The 22,435-nt window shown below is 38.6% G+C and overlaps 1 protein-coding gene across 3 annotated transcripts in view; it reads left to right on the top strand.

Moving 5' to 3' along the window:
* MARCH7 (membrane-associated ring finger (C3HC4) 7, E3 ubiquitin protein ligase) overlaps positions 1 to 22,435 on the top strand; it is a 55,033-nt gene that overhangs the window by 4,669 nt on the left and 27,929 nt on the right. For all 3 annotated transcript variants that reach the window (XM_011991608.1, XM_011991598.1, XM_011991590.1), the window contains exon 2: positions 11,398 to 11,564. In XM_011991608.1, coding sequence (XP_011846998.1) covers positions 11,412 to 11,564 — 153 coding nt within the window. In that variant the 5' untranslated portion in view covers positions 11,398 to 11,411. The remainder of the gene's footprint in view (positions 1 to 11,397; positions 11,565 to 22,435) is intronic.

The following is a 22,435-nucleotide window of genomic DNA, read 5'->3' as shown; positions in this document are numbered from 1 at the left end:
TGGGACAGCATTCTAAGGGAAGCTTGTAAGACCTCTTACAACCTTGCAAATCTTACAATGTCACAATCCATTCTCTTAGTCACGCAAGACTGGGGTGGGGAAGTAAGACTGCCTCATCCTAGACAGAGCAGCAACATTGCATTACAAAGGGGGCTAATACTAGGATGGGGGAAATTTGTAGCCATATTTTGTAATTTACCATAGGTTCTTTAGACCACTATAAGAATAGATAGCCTCAAAAATGTCATGCTTGGGATTGCTTTAAAATAATAGAGTGGTTGGTAAAATAGATTAGAGAGGTTGAATATGGATCATAGTTGAAGACTTGATTGGTACATGGAAGATCATTATTTGTGTATGTTTAAAATTTTTCGTGATAAAAACTTTAAGTCATCCTCAGGTAATCTGAACTTCGTTTTGTGAGGTATTTTAACTTTATCTTTTACTTAGTCTTTACTAGAAGAGTAATACTTAGTATTTACTACTTTGTGGTATGTAGCTACTAAGGCTGTAAACCAGCAAGTTAGAATGGGAATTCTTCTCCTTAGAACTTATGTAATACAAGTTATTTAAAAAATGCCTTTTCCTCTGGCAAATAATTGTTGCCCTCAATTAACAAAGCACGTTAAAGAAATTTTTTGAAAACTAAGTATAAAGAAGAAAAAAACACATCAATAATGCCATCACCTGAGATAACAGTAAAATGATAAAAATGGCTATTTCTTTCCAATTGTTTAATGCATACACTTAATATAAGTAATCCTGTATAGGTTTCTTTACCCTGCAGTGAATATCCTGCACGTAAATCTGAATGATTTTGAAAGATGTTTTACTATGTGTTAAAGACAAATTTCAAATAATGAAAAAGCCAACAAAATTTCTACTGAGCTGTTTATATGAAAACCTTCACACTGATGGTATTGGTTAATAACAGCTAGTATTTGCTGAACACATTCTGTGTGCCAGCAAACTTCACAATATACCTGTGAAGTTGATACTATCATTTTCACCATTTTATAGGTGAGGAGATTAAGCATTTGTTTATACCTGGAGTCATACCCAAGCATACCAAGTGAGGGGCAGACTTTAAAGCTTCCACTCAACTAGCATATTTCTACAAATAGAAATTGGCTGATGTGCAAAATTAGACAAAGATTAACTTACTTCCTGCCTAGCCTAGCCTCAGTTTTCTATTTTGGAAAAAAATGTGATACGAATTTTATTAATATATTAAATACATATTTATTAATACATTAACATACAGGAAAAGACTTTTAGGTGTGGGAGGTAGCATGTGTTAATAGGGCTGAGGCATTTTTGTTAGGCTGGTTATTTTATGACTACTATGTGACTCTTGACATATCTGAACAAGGCCATTATTGTAATAATGGCACACAGTGATCTATAGCATAATGGAAGGGGATACATAATACTTGAGAAAAATCTTCATAAACAGAATCAAAGAAAAACTTTTGGACATTGTACTGCTTTTAGGAATTCACAGCTTTCCAAATTTGGTAAACTAAAAATCCAAGCTCTACCTGGTAGGCAGCTTGTGGTTATGGTCAGAGAAAGCTTTAATCATAAGTAGGGTAATTGGTAGAACTCCTTTCCTCCTAATGTTTTCTTAAACTGCCTGAAGTTTTTCAGTTTACTTTTTCGTACCCCAAATTCTACTAGAGATAAGTTGGTGGGAAGAGTGCCAAATAGAAGGTACAGTACAAGTAGAAGGCAAGCAGGTAGCATATATATCTGGAAAAAAGTAAATAAATCAGTGTATGTAACTGAAAAATTTACTGTCAGCCACACTGCTCTCGTGTTTTCAAAACTTTATTTACAGCATTCTACTGGACCTTCTGGGCACTTCTGATTGATTGCTTATTATTATTATTATTATTATTATTTTGAGATAGTGTCTTAGTCTGAGTGCAGTGGCACGATCTCCGTTCACTACAACCTTCACCTCCCCAGGCTCAAACAATTCTCCTGCCTCAGTTCGCGAGTAGCTGGGATTACAGGCATGCACCACTACCACCCGGCTAATTTTTTTTTGTATTTTTAGTAGAGACAGGGTTTCACCATGTTGGCCAGGCTGGTCTGCTTATTCTTTATTGTAGAGACGGGGTCTCAATGTGTTACCCAGGCTGGTCTTGAACTCCTGGCCTCAAACAGTCCTGCCCTGGCCTCCCACAGTGCTGGAAGGCACCACAACCGTCCAGACAGCTTATTCTTTAAAACCAACTAATCTTGGTGTGCTTCGTTGACTACCCCCCCACCCCCTCCCAACCCCCTGAAAGAAAAACAGTAAAATGTTTGTTCTTCATCAGTATTATAAATAATTCCCTCCTTTCCCAGTTGTTAGGTAAATCCTTTCTGACTTAAGAAGTTTGTGTTGAATCTGCCTTTTATCCATTTCCATGACTTGTCTCTTCCTTTAATAATCCTAATACTAATTGAGTTTGAGGGGATTTTTTTCTAGCTTATTTCCTCCTTCCCCAGTTTTTCAGTTTTACCTAGTCTACTGTTAAGCCCATCAGTTTGCTCATTTGTTGACATTGGGGCCGAATCTTGGTCTGCTTCTGCCATTTTATCTCTTGGTAATGGATTGATTTTTTCTTCCTTGCATCTTTGTGCATCGTACAAGTTTTGACTAAATGCTAAACTAAGAACAAATTAGAGACTGAGATAAATAATATTTATGCATTGATATGGGCATATTCTACTTCTGTTGGGGTATCAGTATGATGAGTTGAGTTTGTTTTGTCTGTAGTTGAGATGGGTATGAGCTTTATTATTGCTTTATTTACCCTCAGAGTATTCCAGTAGTGGACTGCCACTGCGTAGTGCTTAGTATGAGGCCAAGAATATTGGAGGAGTTCCCCCCGCCCCAACCCAAGACAGAGTCTTACTCTGTTGCCCAGGCTGGAGTGCAGTGATGTGATCTCGGCTCACTGCAACTTCCACCTCCTGGATTCAAGCGATTCTCCTGCCTCAGCCTCCCAGGTAGCTAGGATTACAGGCACGTGACACCATGCCCCGCTAGTTTTTGTGTTCTGAGTAGAGATGGAGTTTCACCATATTGGCCAGGCTGATCTGGAACTCATGACTTCGTGATCCTCCTGCCTCGCCTCCCAAAGTGCTGGGATTACAGGCATGAGCCACCACACCCAGCCATGGAGGATTTCTGGAGTCGAGGCTAATTATCTTACATAATGTCTTCCATTTTGGGTGTTCTATCCTCGTAGTATTGTTTATATTATGACTATTGTGTATTTGTTAAAAAGTGCTCTTATTGCAGTTTCCTGTTGCTTGCCTGTATTTTTCAAACTTCTCTTTATTTAAACACACAAAGCATAGTTTTATAATCTGCCTAAAATGCTTGAGTTGATGTTTTGCTACTCCATTTTTTTCTCTCATCTTGTGTCTCGAAGACCTTGTTTGTGGTATCTTATTTTGCTGTATACTTAGTTATCCTTTGTTCGTTATACTTGAAAAATTACTTGTAGAAATAATTTGAAAGTTAGCATGAAGGCATATTCCTCTAGCAAGATTTATGTTGGCTTCTGCCATGTTCCTGGTGGATTACTGAATTGGGACCACCTTAAACCAAATTCAGGATTTGAACTTCCATTTACCAAGCAGGCAACTTTAACTTGGGCTGCAAATTTGCACAAGAGCTGGTTTACTTCTATTAATAGCTTAACGCTTTCCCCCACCCCTCAAGACGGGGTCCTGCTGTGTTGCTCAGGCTGGGGTTCAGTGGCATGATCTTGGCTCACTGCAACCTCTGCCTCCCAGATTCAAGCAGTTCTCCCGCCTTAGTCTCTGGGTTAGCTGAGATTACAGATGCGAGCCACCACGCACAGCTATTTTTTTTTTTTTTTTTATTTTTGGTAGAGACGGTTTCGCCACATTGGCCAGGCTGGTCTCAAACTCCTGACCTTGTGATCTGCCCTCCTCGGCCTCCTAAAGTGCTGGGATTACAGGCATGAGCCACTGCGCCTGGCCTAATAGCTTAACTCTTAATCTGAGGTTGTGGTCTTTTGGAGTCTATCTTATTGTGAGGAGGTGGCCTGTTAAGAGTCCTTACCTTGTTTATGTCCTGGATTTCTTCAGAGTTTCTTAGGATGCCCAGAGGAATGGAGTCACCCATTTAAAAAACAGTTCATTTTTTTCGTAGCTAAAGCAAGCCCACAGGTTTGTGAGATACAGATGGACTACATAAATTGTTGAATTGGTATGAATACAGGTTTTTTACTCTTGTTGCTGTGTCAGCCACTATTAAAATGCCTTAAGGTGAAGGCATATTTAACAGAGTAAAAGTATGTCTTACTAGGTAAACTAGCAGCTGCATTATCAGCTTCAGAGAATCTTCATCCAGAAACTTTCATCTCACAAGTCAAAAAGTTCAGTAAGTGAAAAATCTCAAATACTAATCACACGATTTTTTTTGTGGCTTTGTAGCTAATTACATTCCTTACACACTCAGTACCAATTCTGGAGAATAGAAAGTGTAGCCTCTTGTCAGTGCCTTGCCTTCCTCAGTCATAGACTTGTTAATGAGGAATATGAGCATAAAATTTTAGTGGATCTATGATGACTGGGACTTCAGTGAGGCGTACTTCACTATGGCAGTTGCAAAACTTTTAATGAAGCTCAGAGCCCACACCTGCAAAATCAGCCCTGGTCATAAGTTTCTTATTACCGGACAGGAAGATAGCCTAACTGTCCAGCTCTGAAATGAAATCTGAATTTTAAAAAACATGATATAGTGACAGAAGGAAAGACCATTTCATTGACCATTGAAGAAAGAGTGTACATGTGAACTTTTTTTGCACTGTTTTTAAGTCTTGGTTTAAAACATTAAGCTTCAAATGCCTCTTTCCACTGGTCTGCTCTTGCTTATACCTTTTTCTTTTTTTTTTTGTTTTTGAGACAGTCTTTCTCTGTTACCCAGGCTGGTGTGCAGTGGCCTGATGTTAGCTCACTGCAACCTCCACCTCCCGGCTTCAAGTGATTCTTGTGCCTCAGCCTCCTGAGTAACTGGGATCACAGGCGCGTGCCACCACACCTGGCTAACTTGTATTTTTAGTAGAGACAAGGTTTCACTGTGTTTGCCAGGCTGATCTCGAACTTCTGGCCTCAAGTGATCCACCTCGGCCTCCCAAAGTGCTGAGATTACAGTTGTGAGCCACCACACCCAGCCTATATATACCTTTTCCTTTGTAGCACTTAGAGCTATTGAAGTTATGTAATTATTTGTGTAGTTTGTTCCCTATTAGACTACAGTTTCTTTACAGGCACCATCTCAGAATGTTTAGTGTTATCCCCCTACCTCATTCGCTTGCTGAGTATTAATTACTGTGCTTAGTGCATGAGTATCCAAAAAACTTGGTTAAATGAATGAATGAACTTAAAAAGATGCATCTTAGAACCTTCTAAGTGATTCGATAGAAGTTTCTCAAGGACTGCACATTTTTGTTTTTCACTATATTTTGTGCTTTTGACCTACAACTTATGCAACCAAATTATGTAAGTTTTCCTGTAACACCTACATTGTCAAAATTCAATCAATTTATGTGGAGGAGTTGCCAAAAATAGTTTCATACAGTATCAAATTATCTCTCTCAGAGGACTCTGCCTCTTTGCCTTCTCCCAAGGAGGTTTGTTTCAAGCAGATTTCCTACTAGGTTAGTTTAGTTCTACAAGTAAGAACTGAGTATAAATGTAGTCAGAGTAAACCATGAGAGGTGTTATTAGGAAGCACTATTGTCGTAGAACTTAATATTGGCGTATGTCTTTTAAAGCATTTTGTTTCCCAAAAATTCTCAGATTGCATATACCTTTAGTGTCTTCTTAGCTACCTTGATAAAATACCACATCTGCTACTTGTTAAATTGTTCGTGGGCTTTTGCATTGTCAATGTTTAACCATTAATATTCTTTCCCCTAATGAATGCCTTTTTAAATTTCCAGTTCAGGATTTACCTCTTATTTTAATGAAGTATTTTGTATCGACTTACCAAATACGTATATAGTTTGTAAAAAGCCGATGGTAGAAAAGGTTTATAATTTAGATGACCATAAGCTTTATCATCCAAATGAGGCCACTTTTAAGAGACAGCGTAGGCACTACTAATAATTTTTCTGGGATAATAAGCATAAATTAGAATTTTTCAGCACATAAACTAGAACTGTTCTGGGCAAATAGGGAAATATGGTCATCCTGCTTCTAAGGAAAAGAGCAGTCCTTTTCCTTACCCTTTACCCCATCTCTAGTCCCACTTTGCAAAGGCAGTGCCCCACTACTATTTACTATTTCTTTTAGGACTTACATACTTTCATTTTTCTAAACAGGATGCTTATATGGTTATTTCATGGTTTTTCATTGTTTCCTACCATTCTTATTTCCCACTGCCCACTTCCATCTCACAATATGTAACAAATTGATTCAGTAGTCTGTATTTACATTATTATGAGTATATAAATATTAAAGAGCTCACCTAGTACAATCATGCCTCCTTTCATGAACAGCTAAGTTTTTCCAAGTTAAAAAATTAATTCTTAAAATTACCTTCTTTTTTCTAGTTATACCGTCATCTCTACCACATGCCAATGAGATATAGTTTCCATGTGATGCTTTCTTTTTCCTTAGAACTTCTGCTACCTGAGGTCCTGCTCCAGTCTGAATTGTTTGCTTCTCATGCTTTCTGCATACCATCCTCCTTAACTTCCCCTTTATTGCTCCTTCCTGAGTTTCGTATCTTGTTATTTCCTGCCTCACACTCCCTTATTTCTAGGACATGCTTTTCATTTAGCTTCATCTGGTTGTGTTTTTGGTCGTTTTGTTTTGTTGAGACCTTCCATGTCTGAAAACGTGTTCTGTTCTCCACTTCAAATTTACTTGCAAGATTGGAATTCAAGGCTAAACATTTTTCTCAGTATTATAAGCACTATTTCATTGTCTTAAGTCTTTATTGTTGCTGTTAAGCCATTCTGATTACATTCTCTTCGTATGTGACCCATTTTTTCCATTCCAGTAACTTACAGGATCTTTCCATTACTTCTGGTTTCTGCAGTTTCACGGTGATATATTGTGCTTAGTGTTGATCTTTTTTCTTACGTAGTGTTGAGCCCTTTCAATTTGGAGAGTTCTGTTCTTCGTTTCTAGAAAAGTTTATTTGGTAATTTTCACTATATTTCCTTTTTCTGTAACCACAGTCAAATGATAACTTTGGATAATTATTTTCATGTTACATTTGCTATTTGTTTCGGTTCTGCTTTCCAGGAGGTTTCTGCAGCTTACTCCCAATCCTTATGTTGAATTTATTTCAGTGTATCTCATTTTAACAAGTATGTGGCATTTTGAATTTCCATAAGCTCTTGATTATGCTGTCTTTGTATTCTCACCCATCCTGTTCTTATTTTATGAATGAATTTTTTTATATACTTTAAGTTCTAGGGTACATGTGCACAACTTGCAGGTTTGTTACATATGTATACATGTGCCATGTTGGTGTACTGCACCCATTAACTTGTCATTTACAATAGGTATTTCTCTTAATGCCATCCTTTCCCCCTCCCCCCACCCTACGACAGGCCCCAGTATGTGATGTTCCCCGCCCTGTGTCCAAGTGTTCTCATTGTTCAATTCCCACGTGTAAGTGAGAACATACGGTGTTTGGTTTTCTGTCCTTGCAACAGTTTGCTCAGAATGATGGGTGTCCAGCTTCATCCATGTCCCTACAAAGTACATGAACTCATCCTTTTTTATGGCTGCATAGTATTCCATGGTGTTTATGTGCCACATTTTCTTAATGTAATCTATCATTGATGGACATTTGGGTTGATTCCAAGTCTTTGCTATTGTGAATAGTGCAGCAGTAAACATACTTGTGCATGTGTCTTTATAATAGCGTGATTTATAATCCTTTGGGTCTAATCCTTTGCATAATGGGATGACTGGGTCAAATGGTATTTCCAGTTCTAGATCCTTGAGGAATTGCCACACTGTCTTCTACAATGGTTGAACTAGTTTCACAGTCCCACCAACAGTGTAAAAGTGTTCCTATTTCTCCACATCCTCTCCAGCACCTGTTGTTTCCTGACTTTTTAATGATCACCATTCTAACTGGTGTGAGATGGTATCTCATTGTGGTTTTGATTTGCATTTCTCTGAGGCCAGTGATGATGAGCATTTTTTCATGTGTCTGTTGGCTGCATAAATGTCTTCTTTTGAGAAGTGTCTGTTCATATCCTTCGCCCACTTTTTGATGGGGTTGTTTGATTTTTTCCTTATAAAATTTGTTTAAGTTCTTTGTCAATTCTGGATATTAGCCCTTTGTCAGATGGGTAGATTGCAAACATTTCGTCCCAATGAATGAATGTTATTTGATCTTTGTGAGGATAGAAATAAGCCCCTTTCCCCCAAATTTTCCTCTCCCTGCAGCATCTTAAAGTTTTGTTGTTACTATTGTTTACTTTGGTCCTTCTTTCTTATTGGAGGCCTTCCTTGATTACATGGTAGTCCTTGATGTTTGTCAGTTAGAGGGAAGCACTAAAAGTCCTGATGAGAAACTCTTGGTGACTAGCAGCCTTTGCTGTAGGATAGAATGGTTTAGTGAAAGGCTAGCTATTGAAGTGAAGACATTTCAAATGACATTCAGAAATCTTGTCACTGGTGTTTGGTGATCCAAGAGTAGAATCCCTTAGTCTCCTGACGGCATTGTAGAAACAGGACCATGAAAGAGTCTTTGGGTCTCAATAGTGAGTGTATAAATTTTCTTTTATTCCTTAGACTGACCCATGTCTAAACTCCTGCAGAGGTGATTGTACGTCGTATGTGGGAGATGGGAGGCGTGGAGGACACAAGAGTATTATCTAGGAAATCTTTATTCTCCAGAGAATAAATATTCTATCTTTAGGGGAATGGAACTGGGGAAGAATCTGAGGTTCCGCTGCTCCAGATACAGGTGTTAATTCAACAGCTTGCTGTCCGACCACATGCACCATCCCCCCAATCTGTTATTTTTTTGTGATAAAATACAGAGAACATAAATTTTACCATCTCAGCCATGTTTGTGTACAATTCAGGATTATTGGATACATTCATAATGTTGTGCAAGCATCACTAACATCTATCTCCATAACTCTTTTCATCTTGTAAAACCAAAATTTCACACTCATTAAACAGCTCCCCATCCCCCGCCAACCACCAATCTTCTTTCTCTATGATTTGACTATTCTTAATTATTTTTAATGTATCTTTTCTGTGTTTAGATATATAAATACTTACCATTGTATTACAGTTGTCTACAGTATTCAGTACAGTCGCATGCTATACAGGTTTGCTGTCTAGAAACAATAGGTTATACCATATAATCCAGGTATTAGAGTATACCATTCAGGTTTGTGTATATACACAGTTATTTTTGCACAGTGATGAAATCACCTAAAGATGCATTTCTTAGAATGTATTCCTGTTCTTGAGTGATGCATGACTATGCATACTATGCATACAATGCAATAATGTTCAGCCATAAAAAGGAAGGAAATTCTGGCATATGGTACAATATAGATGAACTTTGAGGACGTTAGGGTAAGGGAAATAAGCCAATCATGAAAATACAAATATTGTATGATTCCACTTATATGAGATACAGTCAGAGGCCTTGTAAATCCTTGCCTCAGAATATTTTAAAATCTTTTTAAGGCCAGGCACGGTGGCTCATGCCTCTAATCCCAGCACCTTGGGAGGCTGAGGCGGGAAGATCACAAAGTCAGGAGATCGAGACCATCCTGGCTAACATGGTGAAATCCCGTCTCTACTAAAAATACACAAAATTAGCCGAATGTTTTGGCAGGCGCCTATAGTCCCAGCTCCTCTGGAGGCTGAGGCCGGAGAATGGCGTGAACCCGGGAGGTGGAGCTTGCAGTGAGCGGAGATCGTGCCACTTCACTCTAGCCTGGGCGACAGAGCAAGACTCTGTCTCAGAAAAAAAAAAAAAGCTTTTTAAATTATAGTAGTAATGTCTTTATAGTAGCACTATTACAGCTCCCAAATGGAAACAATATAGCGTACGTTCATGGTAGAATGGGAAAATAAATTGTGTGCATTCATATAGTGGAATGCTATGTAAAGAAATTAGAGTGAACTTAAAACTGCATGCAACAACACAGATGAATCTCACAAATATAATGTTGAGCAAATGAAGCTGGATACAAAAGAGTACTTATTGTATGATTCCATTTATATATATTTAATAATCAGGCATGGGTAATCATTATTTTTGTCCTGGGTTTGGAAATGTTTAGTAAGGAAAAGTTGGAAATTATTAATCTATAAAGTGGAAAGCACTCAGTTCCACAAAATAAATTTAGCATTTTGGTTTTTTTTTCTTAGAAGTTTTATTCATTTTATTTGCATTTATAGAATCATACTCTATGTGTAGATTTATAGATTGACTTTTTTACTTAAAGTATCATTTTCCAGTGGTACCATAAACAGTCTTTGGAAACATTTTGAGAAACACTTTATTAGCTCTGTGATCACGTACAAATTGCTTAAACTCTCTGTGCCTGTTTTCTTATTTATAAAGTGGAGATAATATAGTACCTGTCTCACAGGGTTGGTCTGCAGATTTCAGTGAACTAACAGTTAATCAGAAGGTCCTTACTGTCAGACCGTGCATATAATACTTAATAAATATCAGCTGTTGCTATTATTTTTGTTATAATTAAGAGATCCTACTGTGAGTGGTAAATAAAAAGAAAGTTCATTCATATCCCAGGCAGTGATTTTAAAATGCTTTAAATGATTCTGACCTAGAAAATTTGTTGTTGAGATGGGGAAATAGAAAGGTAAACAAATTAAAATGCATAGTAGTATGAAAAGTATGTATGAAATAGAAACATATGCAGAGAAGAAAGGTACTTGTGTTTAAACCAGTGACCAAGAATTGGGTGGGTAATGTATAGACTTTCCAGGCACATACAAAGGTTTGTGAGAACATTGTGTTAAAGGGTATGCAAATAGTACAACAGGTATGAGCATTGAACACTAAAAATAGAGAATACCAAGAGAGTCAAGGACAAATTCATGTAGAATATGTAATAGACAAAATTGAGTAAGGAAAAGAGCCAGATTTTGGGAACAACAGACCTCAGAGTGCTTCATTCCACTTTTATCATGTTTGTTTGCTTCCTTTAACGGACGGTAGAAAACCTTTGATGAACTTCTGCTTTGTGGAAGAGAAGTGGTGATCATTTCACAATTTACCTTGTCAGATATGGTTAATTTGTAGAGTTAATTTTTTATTTGAGCTAATGATTAAGGAGGATTAAACATTAAAGGCTTTCTTGAAGGCAAAGGCAATTAATGAAAATTTTCATTTCACAGAAAAATCTATAAGAATGGAGTCTAAACCTTCAAGGATTCCAAGAAGAATTTCTGTTCAACCCTCCAGCTCCTTAAGCACTAGGATGATGTCTGGAAGTAGAGGAAGTAGTTTAAATGATACCTATCACTCAAGAGACTCTTCATTTAGATTGGATTCTGAATATCAGGTAACATTTTTATTTGGAATATATGTATACAGCCTTTTTCAAAATCCCTGGGGCCACTCTTTTGAGGGTATTTTTAAAATGTAGTAGCTGGATCTGAGGCATCCTGTAATCAAAACCAATATATATGTAGCAAAATGAATAATAATTTTTCAAACTTTTTAGACTTCAGAATTATGAATAACAGATTGTAACCTCATATAAAATCATACATTTGGGCTGGGAACGGTGGCTCACGCCTGTAATCCCAGCACTTTGGCAGACTGAGACTGGCAGATCATTTGAGGTCAGGAGTTCGAGACCAGCCTGGCTAACATGGCGACACCCCGTCTCAACTAAAAATACAAAAAAATTTGCTTGGCGTGGTGGCACACGCCTGTAATCCCAGCTAGTTGGGAGGCTGAGGTGGGAGGATTGCTTGGACCCCGAGGTGGAGGTTGCAGTGAGCTGAGATCATGAGACTGCACTCCAGCCTGGGTGACAGTGTGAGACTCCATCTCAAAAAAAAAAAAAAAGCTTTCCAAAGACTTGGAAAACTTTGTACATATAAACATAAGTATTAATTTTAAGTATAAATTTAAACTGGTCAATCAATGTGAATGGGTTTGTCGGAGGAACAAAAACTGTACCTCCTTTTCCTCTAAAATCACACTCATTCATCTGACTTTTCTCTGCATATACACAAAGCAGTGGTGAAATAACAAATGTTAAGTGTTTTTCTTTGAGATTACAACTTCTAAATATTTTGTTTTGAATGTTGAGTGATTTTTAAATTAACAGGTTATCTTGTTATGAAAGTTCTAAAAGTCTTTTACATGAATTTTTAAATTTGATTTTTATGGTGAATAATGAGTTTATATTGGTATGTCCATCTACTCTTATGTAGCTAGTTTTCGTTAGGAGCACAAGCTTTTCGTTTCATTTTGTTTGAAACAGGGTCTTGCTATGTTGCCCAGACTGATCTCAAACTCTGGCTCAAATGATCCTCTCACCTCAGTCTCCTGAGTAACTGAGATTATAGGCACACACCACCATGCCTGACTAGTTCTTTGGATTTTGAAATGGCTTATCATTGTAACAAATTTAAGCTCATTGCATTTTTGGCTGAATGTTATAATTAATGTTTGATTTGCAAAAGTCTGATTTTGAGGTAATCTAAAAGAATCCTTTGAAAATTTCTGTTTGTATTAAGTATTCATATATTTATATGTTATATGATCTGATATATGACAGAGTCTCATAAAAATGTTCCTACACAGTAGTAAGCATTCTGTAAGATATTCAGAGCAAGACTGAAGTAAAAAAAAAAAGAAAAAGAAAGAGAAAATGCCCATATCTGCTACCCATTTCTTAATTGACTATATGAACTGTTTACCTGGTCTCTGTTTTATTTTAAACTCCAGCTCAGTGGAACCTGGTCTCATTTTAAATGTCAATTGATATTGCACATTTTCTGCTGCTAGACAAGTTTATGATTCCTAGAGGTGTAGAATCATATATTTTGCCTTTTATAGAAATATCATGGTGACATATAAAGAGCACAGAATTGTATTTTCCTGTATTCGTAAAATTTTGTCTACTAATTTTTGTCTACTTTTAAAAATATATATAGCTTATTAATGAGGAAGACAAACTTTGAAACCAGACTGTACTGCCTAGAGAGGAGTCATGTTTCATGACTTACTAGCTGTTGACATCTTTTTCTGTTGTGATTGTTTTTGAGTGTTTGTTTCTTTTTTTTGAGACAGGATCTCACTCTGTTACCCAGGATGGAGTGAGTGGTGCAATCACGACTCACTGCAGCCTGGACCTCCCAGGCTCAAGTGATCCTCTCACCTCAGCCTCTCCCCCAGCAGCTAGGACTGCAGGCATGTGCCACCATGCCTAGCTAATTTTTGTGTTTTTTTGAAGAGGTGGAGTTTCACTATGTTGCCCAGGCAGGTCTTACACTCCTGGGCTCAACCATTCTGCCCATCCTTCCCTCCCAGAGTGCTGGGATTGCAGGTGTGAGCCACTGCACCTGGCTGACATCTTTTTGACTTAGTATCACCTACTTTATCCAGTTGTTACAGTTACATGACAATGCTGTATGTTAAATGATAGTAGTACCTGGCATATGGTAAACACTATATAAACGTTAGCTACTGCTGTATTTGTTTTTTATAATTGTTATAATAATAATAATAGTGTAGGTGCTAAAGTCCTGAATATATTTAGTATCTTTATTGACATTCTTCTTAAGATATGACTGTTTCAAACTGTTTCTTCTAACTTGTTCTTAATGTTGTAGATTATTCAAAAAAAGTCCATTTCTGGTCAGGCGTGGTGGCTCACACCTGTAATCCCAGCACTTTGGGAGGCCACAGCAGGTGGATCACCTGAGGTTAGGAGTGCAAGACCAGCCTAACCAACATGGAGAAACCCTATCTCTACTAAAAAGTTAGCTGGGTGTGGTGGCACATGCCTGTAGTCCTAGCTACTCAGGAGGCTGAGGCAGGAGAATCACTTGAACCCAGGAGGCGGAGGTTGCGGTGAGCTGAGATTGTGCCATTGCACTCCAGCCTGGGCAACAAGAGTGAAACTCTGTCTCAAAAAAAAAAAAAAAAGTCAATTTCTTATTATGTTAAACAAATAGCAGCATTTTTTTAAAACCATTTAAATGTTGGCCGGGCATAGTGGTTCACGTCTGTAATTCCAGCACTTTGGGAGGCCAGGGCGGGCAGATCACAAGGTCAGGAGATCGAGACCATCCTGGCCAACATGGTGAAACCCCGTCTCCACTAAAAATACAAAAAATTAGCCAGGTGTGGTGGAGGGCGCCTGTAGTCCCAGCCACTCGGGAAGCTGAGAGGAGAATGGTGTGAACCCAGGAGGCTGGAGCTTGCAGTGAGCTGAGATTGCACCACTGCACTCCAGCCTGGGCAACAGAGTGAGACTCTGTCTCAAAAAAAAAAAAAAAATTCCATGTTAATGACTTCAAAATGACCCCACCTAAATGTTGGTTGTAGTAACATATTAGTGTTGATTTCATTCTGTTCCAAAATTTTAATGTCTTTAACTATCCAAGTAAAATTCAGAAATTACTTGCAAACACCCAAAAACCAAACCAAGTAGAATATTTTAAATGTTTATTGATTCTTAAGATAAATTATTTTTATAAATTTTAGGGATTTTCTTAATGCTTTTTAGTTGCTTTAAGTTGCTTACAATCAGTTTTTTAATCGCTTTTTTCTTTTTAATGGTACGGGAGCAGTTTCAACCATAATTCAACCATTTTTAGCCTCCTTTGCTTTTTTAGTTTCGATTTCAAAATTGAAACTCCTATGTTCTTAAACAAAGTGTTTCACTTTTTTGTTTTTGTTTTTGTTTTAAGAGACGGGGTCCTGCTCTGTCACCCAGCTTGTGGTGTAGTTGAGCAATCATGACTTAGCACAGCCACAACTTTCTGGGCACAAGCGATCCTCCTGCTTCAGCCTCCTGAGTAGCTGGGACTACAGGTGCATACCCTCCCCCACCCCCATCCCCCCAACACATACACATATGTGGCTAATTTTTTAAAAAATTTTTCTTGTAGAGATGGGATCTTGATATGCTGCCCAGGCTGGACTCAAACTCCTGGCCTCCAGCAGTCCTCCCACCTCAGCCTCCCAAAGTGATGGGATTACAGATGCAAGCCATCTTGCCTGGCCAGTATTTTATTTATCTGTTTTTTCTTCTATAAAATGGTGATAGTGATAGTGGTTTCTTCATACAGCCACATCTATATGAGATGTAAGATGAACAAGATTGTTCATCATATTGTTAAGATTAATTGAAAGAAAGAATACATGTGAAGCACTTGGAACAGTGCCTAGAACATAATATAAGGGTTCAGGTATTACTAATTATAACTATTTATAATTGTTATTTTTATTTATAATTATTTTTATTGTTAACTTACTGTTACCATTATTATTTCCTGACTTTACATTGGTTTAAGGTAATATCTGTAGGGAATGGTATAATTTATCCAAATATTAAATTACATGTAGTATGTTTAGTTTTATTTAGCATTGTTAAGACTACTCAATGTCAAAGGGAGCGTTTTAAAATTTTTTAGTTTTTGAGACAGGGTCTCACACTCACCCAGGTTGGAGTGTAGTGGCACTGATCTCAGCTCACTGAAGCCTCTGCCTCCTGGGCTTAAGCAGTCCTCCTACCTCAGCCTCCTGAATAGCTTGAGAATATAAGTGTGCGCACCACACTGTGCTGATTTTTAAATTTTTTGTAGATGCGAATCATCATGCCTGGCCAGTATTTTATTTTTCTGTTGTAAGTCTATCTGTTGTAAGTCTGTTTTTATTTATAGTGTAAGTCTCACTATGTTGCCGAGGCTGGTCTCGAACTTGGGAGATCAAGCAGTCTTCCTGCCTCACCCTCCGAAAGTGCTGGGATTACAGTCATGAGCTACCACACCTGGCCAGAGGCAACATTAAAAAAAAAAAAATCATTGAAGTGTTTTAACTCACAACTATTGGAGACATAAAACTTCCATTTTCTCAGACACTTGGTAAATCTGAAGCTTCAGAGAAAAGAGGGTCAGGGGTAGGACATGATATATCAATTTCAGTTATGTTATGGACTTATGGGAACACCTTATATAGTGCTTGACATTTTATAGAACCTTTTTTTTCTTCTGTTTTTAGTTAAGACGAATATTTGTGTCAGTTCATCTATAAGGTTCTGAAATCTAGAAATATAGGTGGTTTCTCTCAGTTACGTGATTATTATGTAATATACTTGAGCTTAAGAATCCAAGACTCTGGATAGCATTGTTTCTTTGGGAAAATGTAGATTCTAAGTTCCGAACGGTTGATTTCCTAAATATCTTTTAGTTCTCAGCCATTTGTAAGCTGCGCTTCACCTGTTACTAATCTTGCTGTTACTTCTGCTATCCCATCTTTAAATTTTTATTACAATTTGAATTATTGAAAACTATGATCATCTTACGTCTTTAGTGACAGTAAGCAAAATTTATGTTTTAAAGGAAGATTTAATTTCTATAATTCCATGTTTTTAAAGGAAAATTTAATTTCTATAATTCATATTGTTAAAAGTAAAAATGGGTTATTTGTGAATATGTAAATTTTTATGTTGATTTGGTATATTTTTCTGTAACTTTAAGGAAGCACTAGTCTGTTTAGTATTTGTTCTGACTGTTTTGCTTTGTTGAGAGTTTGATTACTTTTAATAGGAAATAATTTTAAAAGGAGGCTTTTTATAAGGTTATAGGGGCTTTTTAAAGTTATTGATACCTTTTTTTTAGTTTGTAGATAACTGCTATAGAGATCAGTACCATTGCATATTTTGCATAGTACAGAACCAGTGGTCATTAATTTTTTAAAAATCTACCTTATGCAAGTGTAGCTTTCAAGGAAATAAATACATAGATGCATAGACAATGAAACAAGAAAATGAAAACAATTTAAAATAGGATAAGGAAAAATACAGAATACTGAGAGTAATAAATATGGAGAGTGGGTCAAAATTGTAACAGTGATAGGCATTACATAAACCCTGCAGCATTTTTAAGTTAAACTTGCTCTCATTTTGGTTATCAAGAAGATCACAGGAAAACACAACTAGCTCTGTAATGAGTATTGCATATAAGAAAAAGAGACTGGGCATGGTGGCTCACTCCTTTTAATCTCAACACTTTGGGGGGCCAAGGTGGGAGGGTCACTTGTGGCCAGGAGTTAGAGACCAGCCTTGGTGACATAGTGGGACCCCCTCTCTACAAAAAAAAAAAAAAAATTACCCAGGCATGGTAGCACACGTCTTAGTCCCAGCTACTCAGGAGGCTGAGGCAGGAAGTTTGCTTGAGCCCAGGAGGTTGAGGTTGCAGTGACCCTTGATCATGCAATTGCACTCCAGCTTAGGTGACAGAACAAGACCCTGTCTGAAGAAGAAAAAGATATAACGTTCCTCCGAGGAAACAAAACTTGTCAATTTGGTCTTAAAGTGTACAGAGGAGTGATACAAGTTTCTTCTGCATTGGTGTGGAGATGGGTACTCTCCATCACATGAATATTTTAAACAAGGAAGAGCTCAAAGTCTTAAGTTGTTGCTCATGGTGAAGGTAGTGTTGTTCTGGAAGTTTTTCGAAGCAGAATTTATTCACTTCACAGTCAAGTCGTTAACTCATGGAAATGAGGAGCCCAGGAAAAGAATATCATTCTGGGCTAGTTTCTGTTCCTGTGCTTTACATGATTTTTAATGATTAATCATTTGCCAGTGGATAACATTGATGTAAATTTGCAAGTATCTTTAAAATTCTTTAAGAAATGACTTTATTAAGTTTAATTTTACATACCATACAATTTGCCCATTTAAAGTTCAGTAGTCTTCAGTGTATTCACAGCTGTACAACCATTATGGTTATCGCTGCACTACTTCTCTAGTCCCCCTTCCCCTACCAGTGCAAAGCAACCATTAATCTACTTTATATCTGTAGATTTCCCTATTTTGGATTTTCATATACATGAGTGGAAACGGGTACTATGTAGTCTTTTGTTGGTAGCTTCTTTAACTTGGCATATTTTCAGTGTTCATCTATGTTGTAGCATATGTCCGTACTTTATTCTTTTTTGTGGCCAAATACTATTTCGTTGTATAGGTATGCCATATTTTGTTTATCCATTTATTTTCTGATGGACATTTGGGTTGTTTCTACCTTTTGGCTATTATGAATAATGCTGCTGTAGAAATTCATATGCAAGTTTCTGTGTGGACTTGTGTTTTCACTTGTATTTGGTATGTACTAAGAATGGAGCCGGGCATGGTGGCTCATGCCTGTAATCCCAGCACTTTGGGAGGCCAAACGTCAGGAGTATTTAAGGCCAGCAGTTCAAGACCAGCCTAGGCAACATAGTGATACCCCATCTCTACAAAAAATTTTTAAAACTAGCCTGATGTGGTGGTGCACACCTGTAGTCCTAACTTTTGGGGAGGCTGAAATGAAAGGATCCCTTAAGCTCAGAAGGTTGAGGCTTCAGTGAGCTATGATGGCACCACTTCACTACTACTTGGGCCAGAGTGAGACCGTATCTCATAAAAGAAAGGAATGGAATTGCTGAGTCATGCGTAACCTCTGTGTTCAGTCATTTGAGGAACTGCCATACTGTTTTCAAACTGGCTAGATCATTTTACATTCCCGTTTGTGTGTATGAGGATTCCATTCTCTCCACATCCTCACCAACACTTATCTTACTTTCTGATTCTAGCCATCTCCATGGGTATGAAGCGGTATGTATCTCATTGTGGTTTTGATTTGGATTTCCTTGGTGACTGATGATGTTGTACATCTTTTCATGTGCTAATTGGCCATTTACTGTACATTTTTCAGAAATGCCTATTTATAATAGCTCTTTTGCTCATTTTAAAGTACGGTTGTCTTATTACTGAGTTGTAAGTGTTCTTTATATATTCTAGATTTAAATTCTTTATTGGATACATGATTTGCAAATATTTTCTCCTTAAGTTTTTTTTTTTTTTTAATTGCATTGTTTTAAGGGCATTTGTGTTGGGAAAATATTTTAAAACCTTAGAAATAATTTTCTGAAAGCAAACACTACTTATACAATATTAATAGTAAATGATTTCATTGACTATACTTCCAGTAAACCTGTTGTTGGAAAGGTGGCATGAATATTATGAAGGTAAAAAGAAATAAAATGAAAATTGGATGCCTGCTAGTTATGTAAAGTCTCGGAAAGTTATTTTCTTTTCACTGTGCCTAGAGTACCTATAGCTACTAAGTCTCCAAGCTAGCTTATTGATGATTTCTCAGATACACCATATAGCATTTCAGCTACTTTGGTTGGGCTAGATAGCCTTCTACCTCTTCCCTTATTTTATTGAGTTATAATTCACATACCATACAATTCACCATATAACAGATAGCCTTTTGAATTGGAAATAACTGATGAAAAGTATTTACTCTGGGAGCCAAATCTGTTACCTGTCTGGGTAGACACTGGAAAGTTAATGAAAAAGAAAGAAAACTCTATGAAACTCCAGTGTAAATTTAATTACTTCCATCTAGTGTCATATGAATGCTCATAGTCGGGAGGCAAAAAATATTAATTAGTTTTCATGAAAACTAAAATTTGTGTGCATCAATACCAAGAGAGTGAAAAGACAATCCACAGAACGAGAGAAAATATTTGCAAAGCATATATCTTACTGGATACTGAGACTTGTATCCAGAATATATGAAGAACTCTTACCTCTCAACAATAAAAAGATAGCCCAGTTTCAAATGGGCAAAGGACTTTAATAAACACTTTTCCAAAGATATATTAATGGCTGATAAGCACATGAGAAAGTATTAGTCATTAGGGAAATGCAAGTCAGAACTACAGTGAGATACTTAACACCCACTAGCATGGCCAAAATAAAAAAGATGGACAGGCTGGGCACAGTGACTCATGCCTTTAATCCCAGGCCTGAGTTGGGAGGTCAAATCTGGGAGGATTGCTTGAACCCAGGAATTTGAGACCTGTGCAACATAGTGAGACCCAGTCTCTACAAAGAAATAATTTAAAAATTAGCTGTGCATGGTGTTGCATGCCTATAGTCTCAGCTGTTCTGAAGGCCGAGGTGGAAGGATTGCTTGGTCCCAGGAAGTCAAGGCCACAGTCATCTGTGATTTCATCACTGCATTCTAGCCTGGGCAACAGAGCTGAGACCCTGTATCAAAATTTTAAAAAAAGGTGGACAATCACAGGTGTTGGTAAGTGGTGGAGAAATTGGAACCTTCATACAATGTTGATGGGATTATAAAATGGTACAGCTGTCACAGGATCCTTGGAGTGTTGCTTTTCCAGCTAGAAGCCTTTGCTCGGGCCTGCTAGGTGTGTTCTGCCTACTCGGACTGGCAGGCTTTGTTCGACTCGTGCTATCAACTCGGATCCCACGCCTGCCAAGGGTGAGCCAGACATGGATCGGCGAGGGGGGCATGAGCAAGTGAGCGCAGGGGCCGGCCACTGTTTACAGCCAGGCACACTGGGTGCAGTGGGGCGGGCAGCTCTAGGCGCTCGTGCCCTGTGAGGCTGCGAGTGGATCAGGTGTACCACAGGCAGCAGCTTCTGTGGGCAGTGAGGAACACGGTGGCACCCGGAAGCTTGGAGACACCAGGAACTACAGAGCCCCAAAGAGGTTGTCACAGACCTGGTTCAGGGAGCCCCTAGGTCTGGTCTCCCCGAAGGGGTCAGAGATCTCTCCTTGTCGCTCACAGCATGGTGAGCGGGGGTAGGGAGGGGTGTTTCAGTACTGTTTGTATTACAGCTCTTCGAGTCCCACCATTTGGCAGGTCCTGAGTTCTTGTCCCACGTCCAGAAAGAATGAAGTACACAGACAATTGGAGTAAGGTTAGCAAGGCGAAGAGGGGCTTTATTGAGCAGTAGTACAGCTCTCAGGAGACCAAAGTGGGTGGCTCCTTTCTGCAGGCAGGTCATCTCAACGAGTGTGTAGCTTTCAGTGGAGAGGAGACCACACAGGACTGGGTAGCTCCTATCCACAGGGAAGTGGGCCTGACATCTGGCTGAGTCTGAGATTTTCATGGGCTTCAAGAGGGGAGGAAGTGCATGCTGATTGGTCCATGGGAGGCAATGGGTGGGCCTGAGGTAAGCACCATAAGGTCTCACTCCGGTCCGTGGAACTGGCAGCCAAGCCTCCAGGCTTCAGGCCATCCCAGGCTTGAAGGTAGAATTTCACTGGGGACCTGCCCCTTTTCACCCAGGAGCTTGTCTGCCTCCTGCTACTGTTCATGGCACTCAGGCTGTTCGTGCCAACGGATGCCTGTAGACCCATGCCAAGCCGCCCTCAGTTCCCCCTTGGCCTCCCTCTGTGCTTGTTGGTGCCCAAAGTCCAGAGGGGGCCAAGGTGGCAGTGGGCTGATGTGTCGGCACTGCCGCAAGCATGTGCATACACAGCGTACAAGCTTGGCTAAAACTTTGCTCCAAAATCTGAGCAGGAGCTGGGGGGAGGGTGGGGAAGGGAGGCTTCTCAGACCCCTGAGACACCGGGATACCCAAGTCTACAGCCACAGCTGGGTCAGGGAGCACAGGGCTCCTACCCCACCAACTTGGAAGTGATCAGGGCTCCCACCTGTTGCTGGCTCCATGGAGCACACAGACTGCCATGCCTCCCCTGCTGCAGCTGGCATCTTTGTGGCAGCCACTCCAGACGAGCTGCTGCCGCCATCACAGCTATTAGCATCAACCTGTAGTTGGAAAAATAGTAATTCCTCCAAATATTAAGCATCAAGTTACTACATGATCTATTAGTTACACCCAAGAATATTGAAAACATACATCCACACAGAAATTTACAGTTGTTTGTAACAGCAGTTTATAATAGCCAAAAAGTGAAAACAACCCCAAAACCACTTGTTTAAGGATTCATTATGCCCAAGGCAGTATACTTTGAAGACAGACTTATTCCCTGATTTCATTTGGCCTGTAGTTCTAGACAGCAGAAGAGATAATACATTGTTAAAGGAATCTAACACTGTATTTAATTGTTCAAAGAATTCCGAGGGAAAAAAACTGATTGCTTCAGGCTGAGGATATTTGAACAAATATGGACAAAATTGGATGGTAAGAACCAGGAAGAGGTTTGATTTTGAACTTAAGCCAATAGCAAAACTCCAAAATATTCCTCCTATATACTGACATTATGTATACTGATATGTATACCTATATGCTGATATTAACATTTTTTGTCTTGCATATAGCCATATAATCTACATGTTTTGTCATGAGTCATGAAAATTGTTTAATGAACAGTGAGTGTCACTTTAAGCCTTTGGACACTTCAGCATTCAAGAGTCA

Source organism: Mandrillus leucophaeus, unplaced genomic scaffold (genome assembly GCF_000951045.1).
Source record: "Mandrillus leucophaeus isolate KB7577 unplaced genomic scaffold, Mleu.le_1.0 Scaffold110, whole genome shotgun sequence".
NCBI lineage: Eukaryota > Metazoa > Chordata > Mammalia > Primates > Cercopithecidae > Mandrillus > Mandrillus leucophaeus.
Note: the sequence above shows the minus strand (reverse complement) of the source record. Positions and strands in the feature narration are given on the sequence as shown.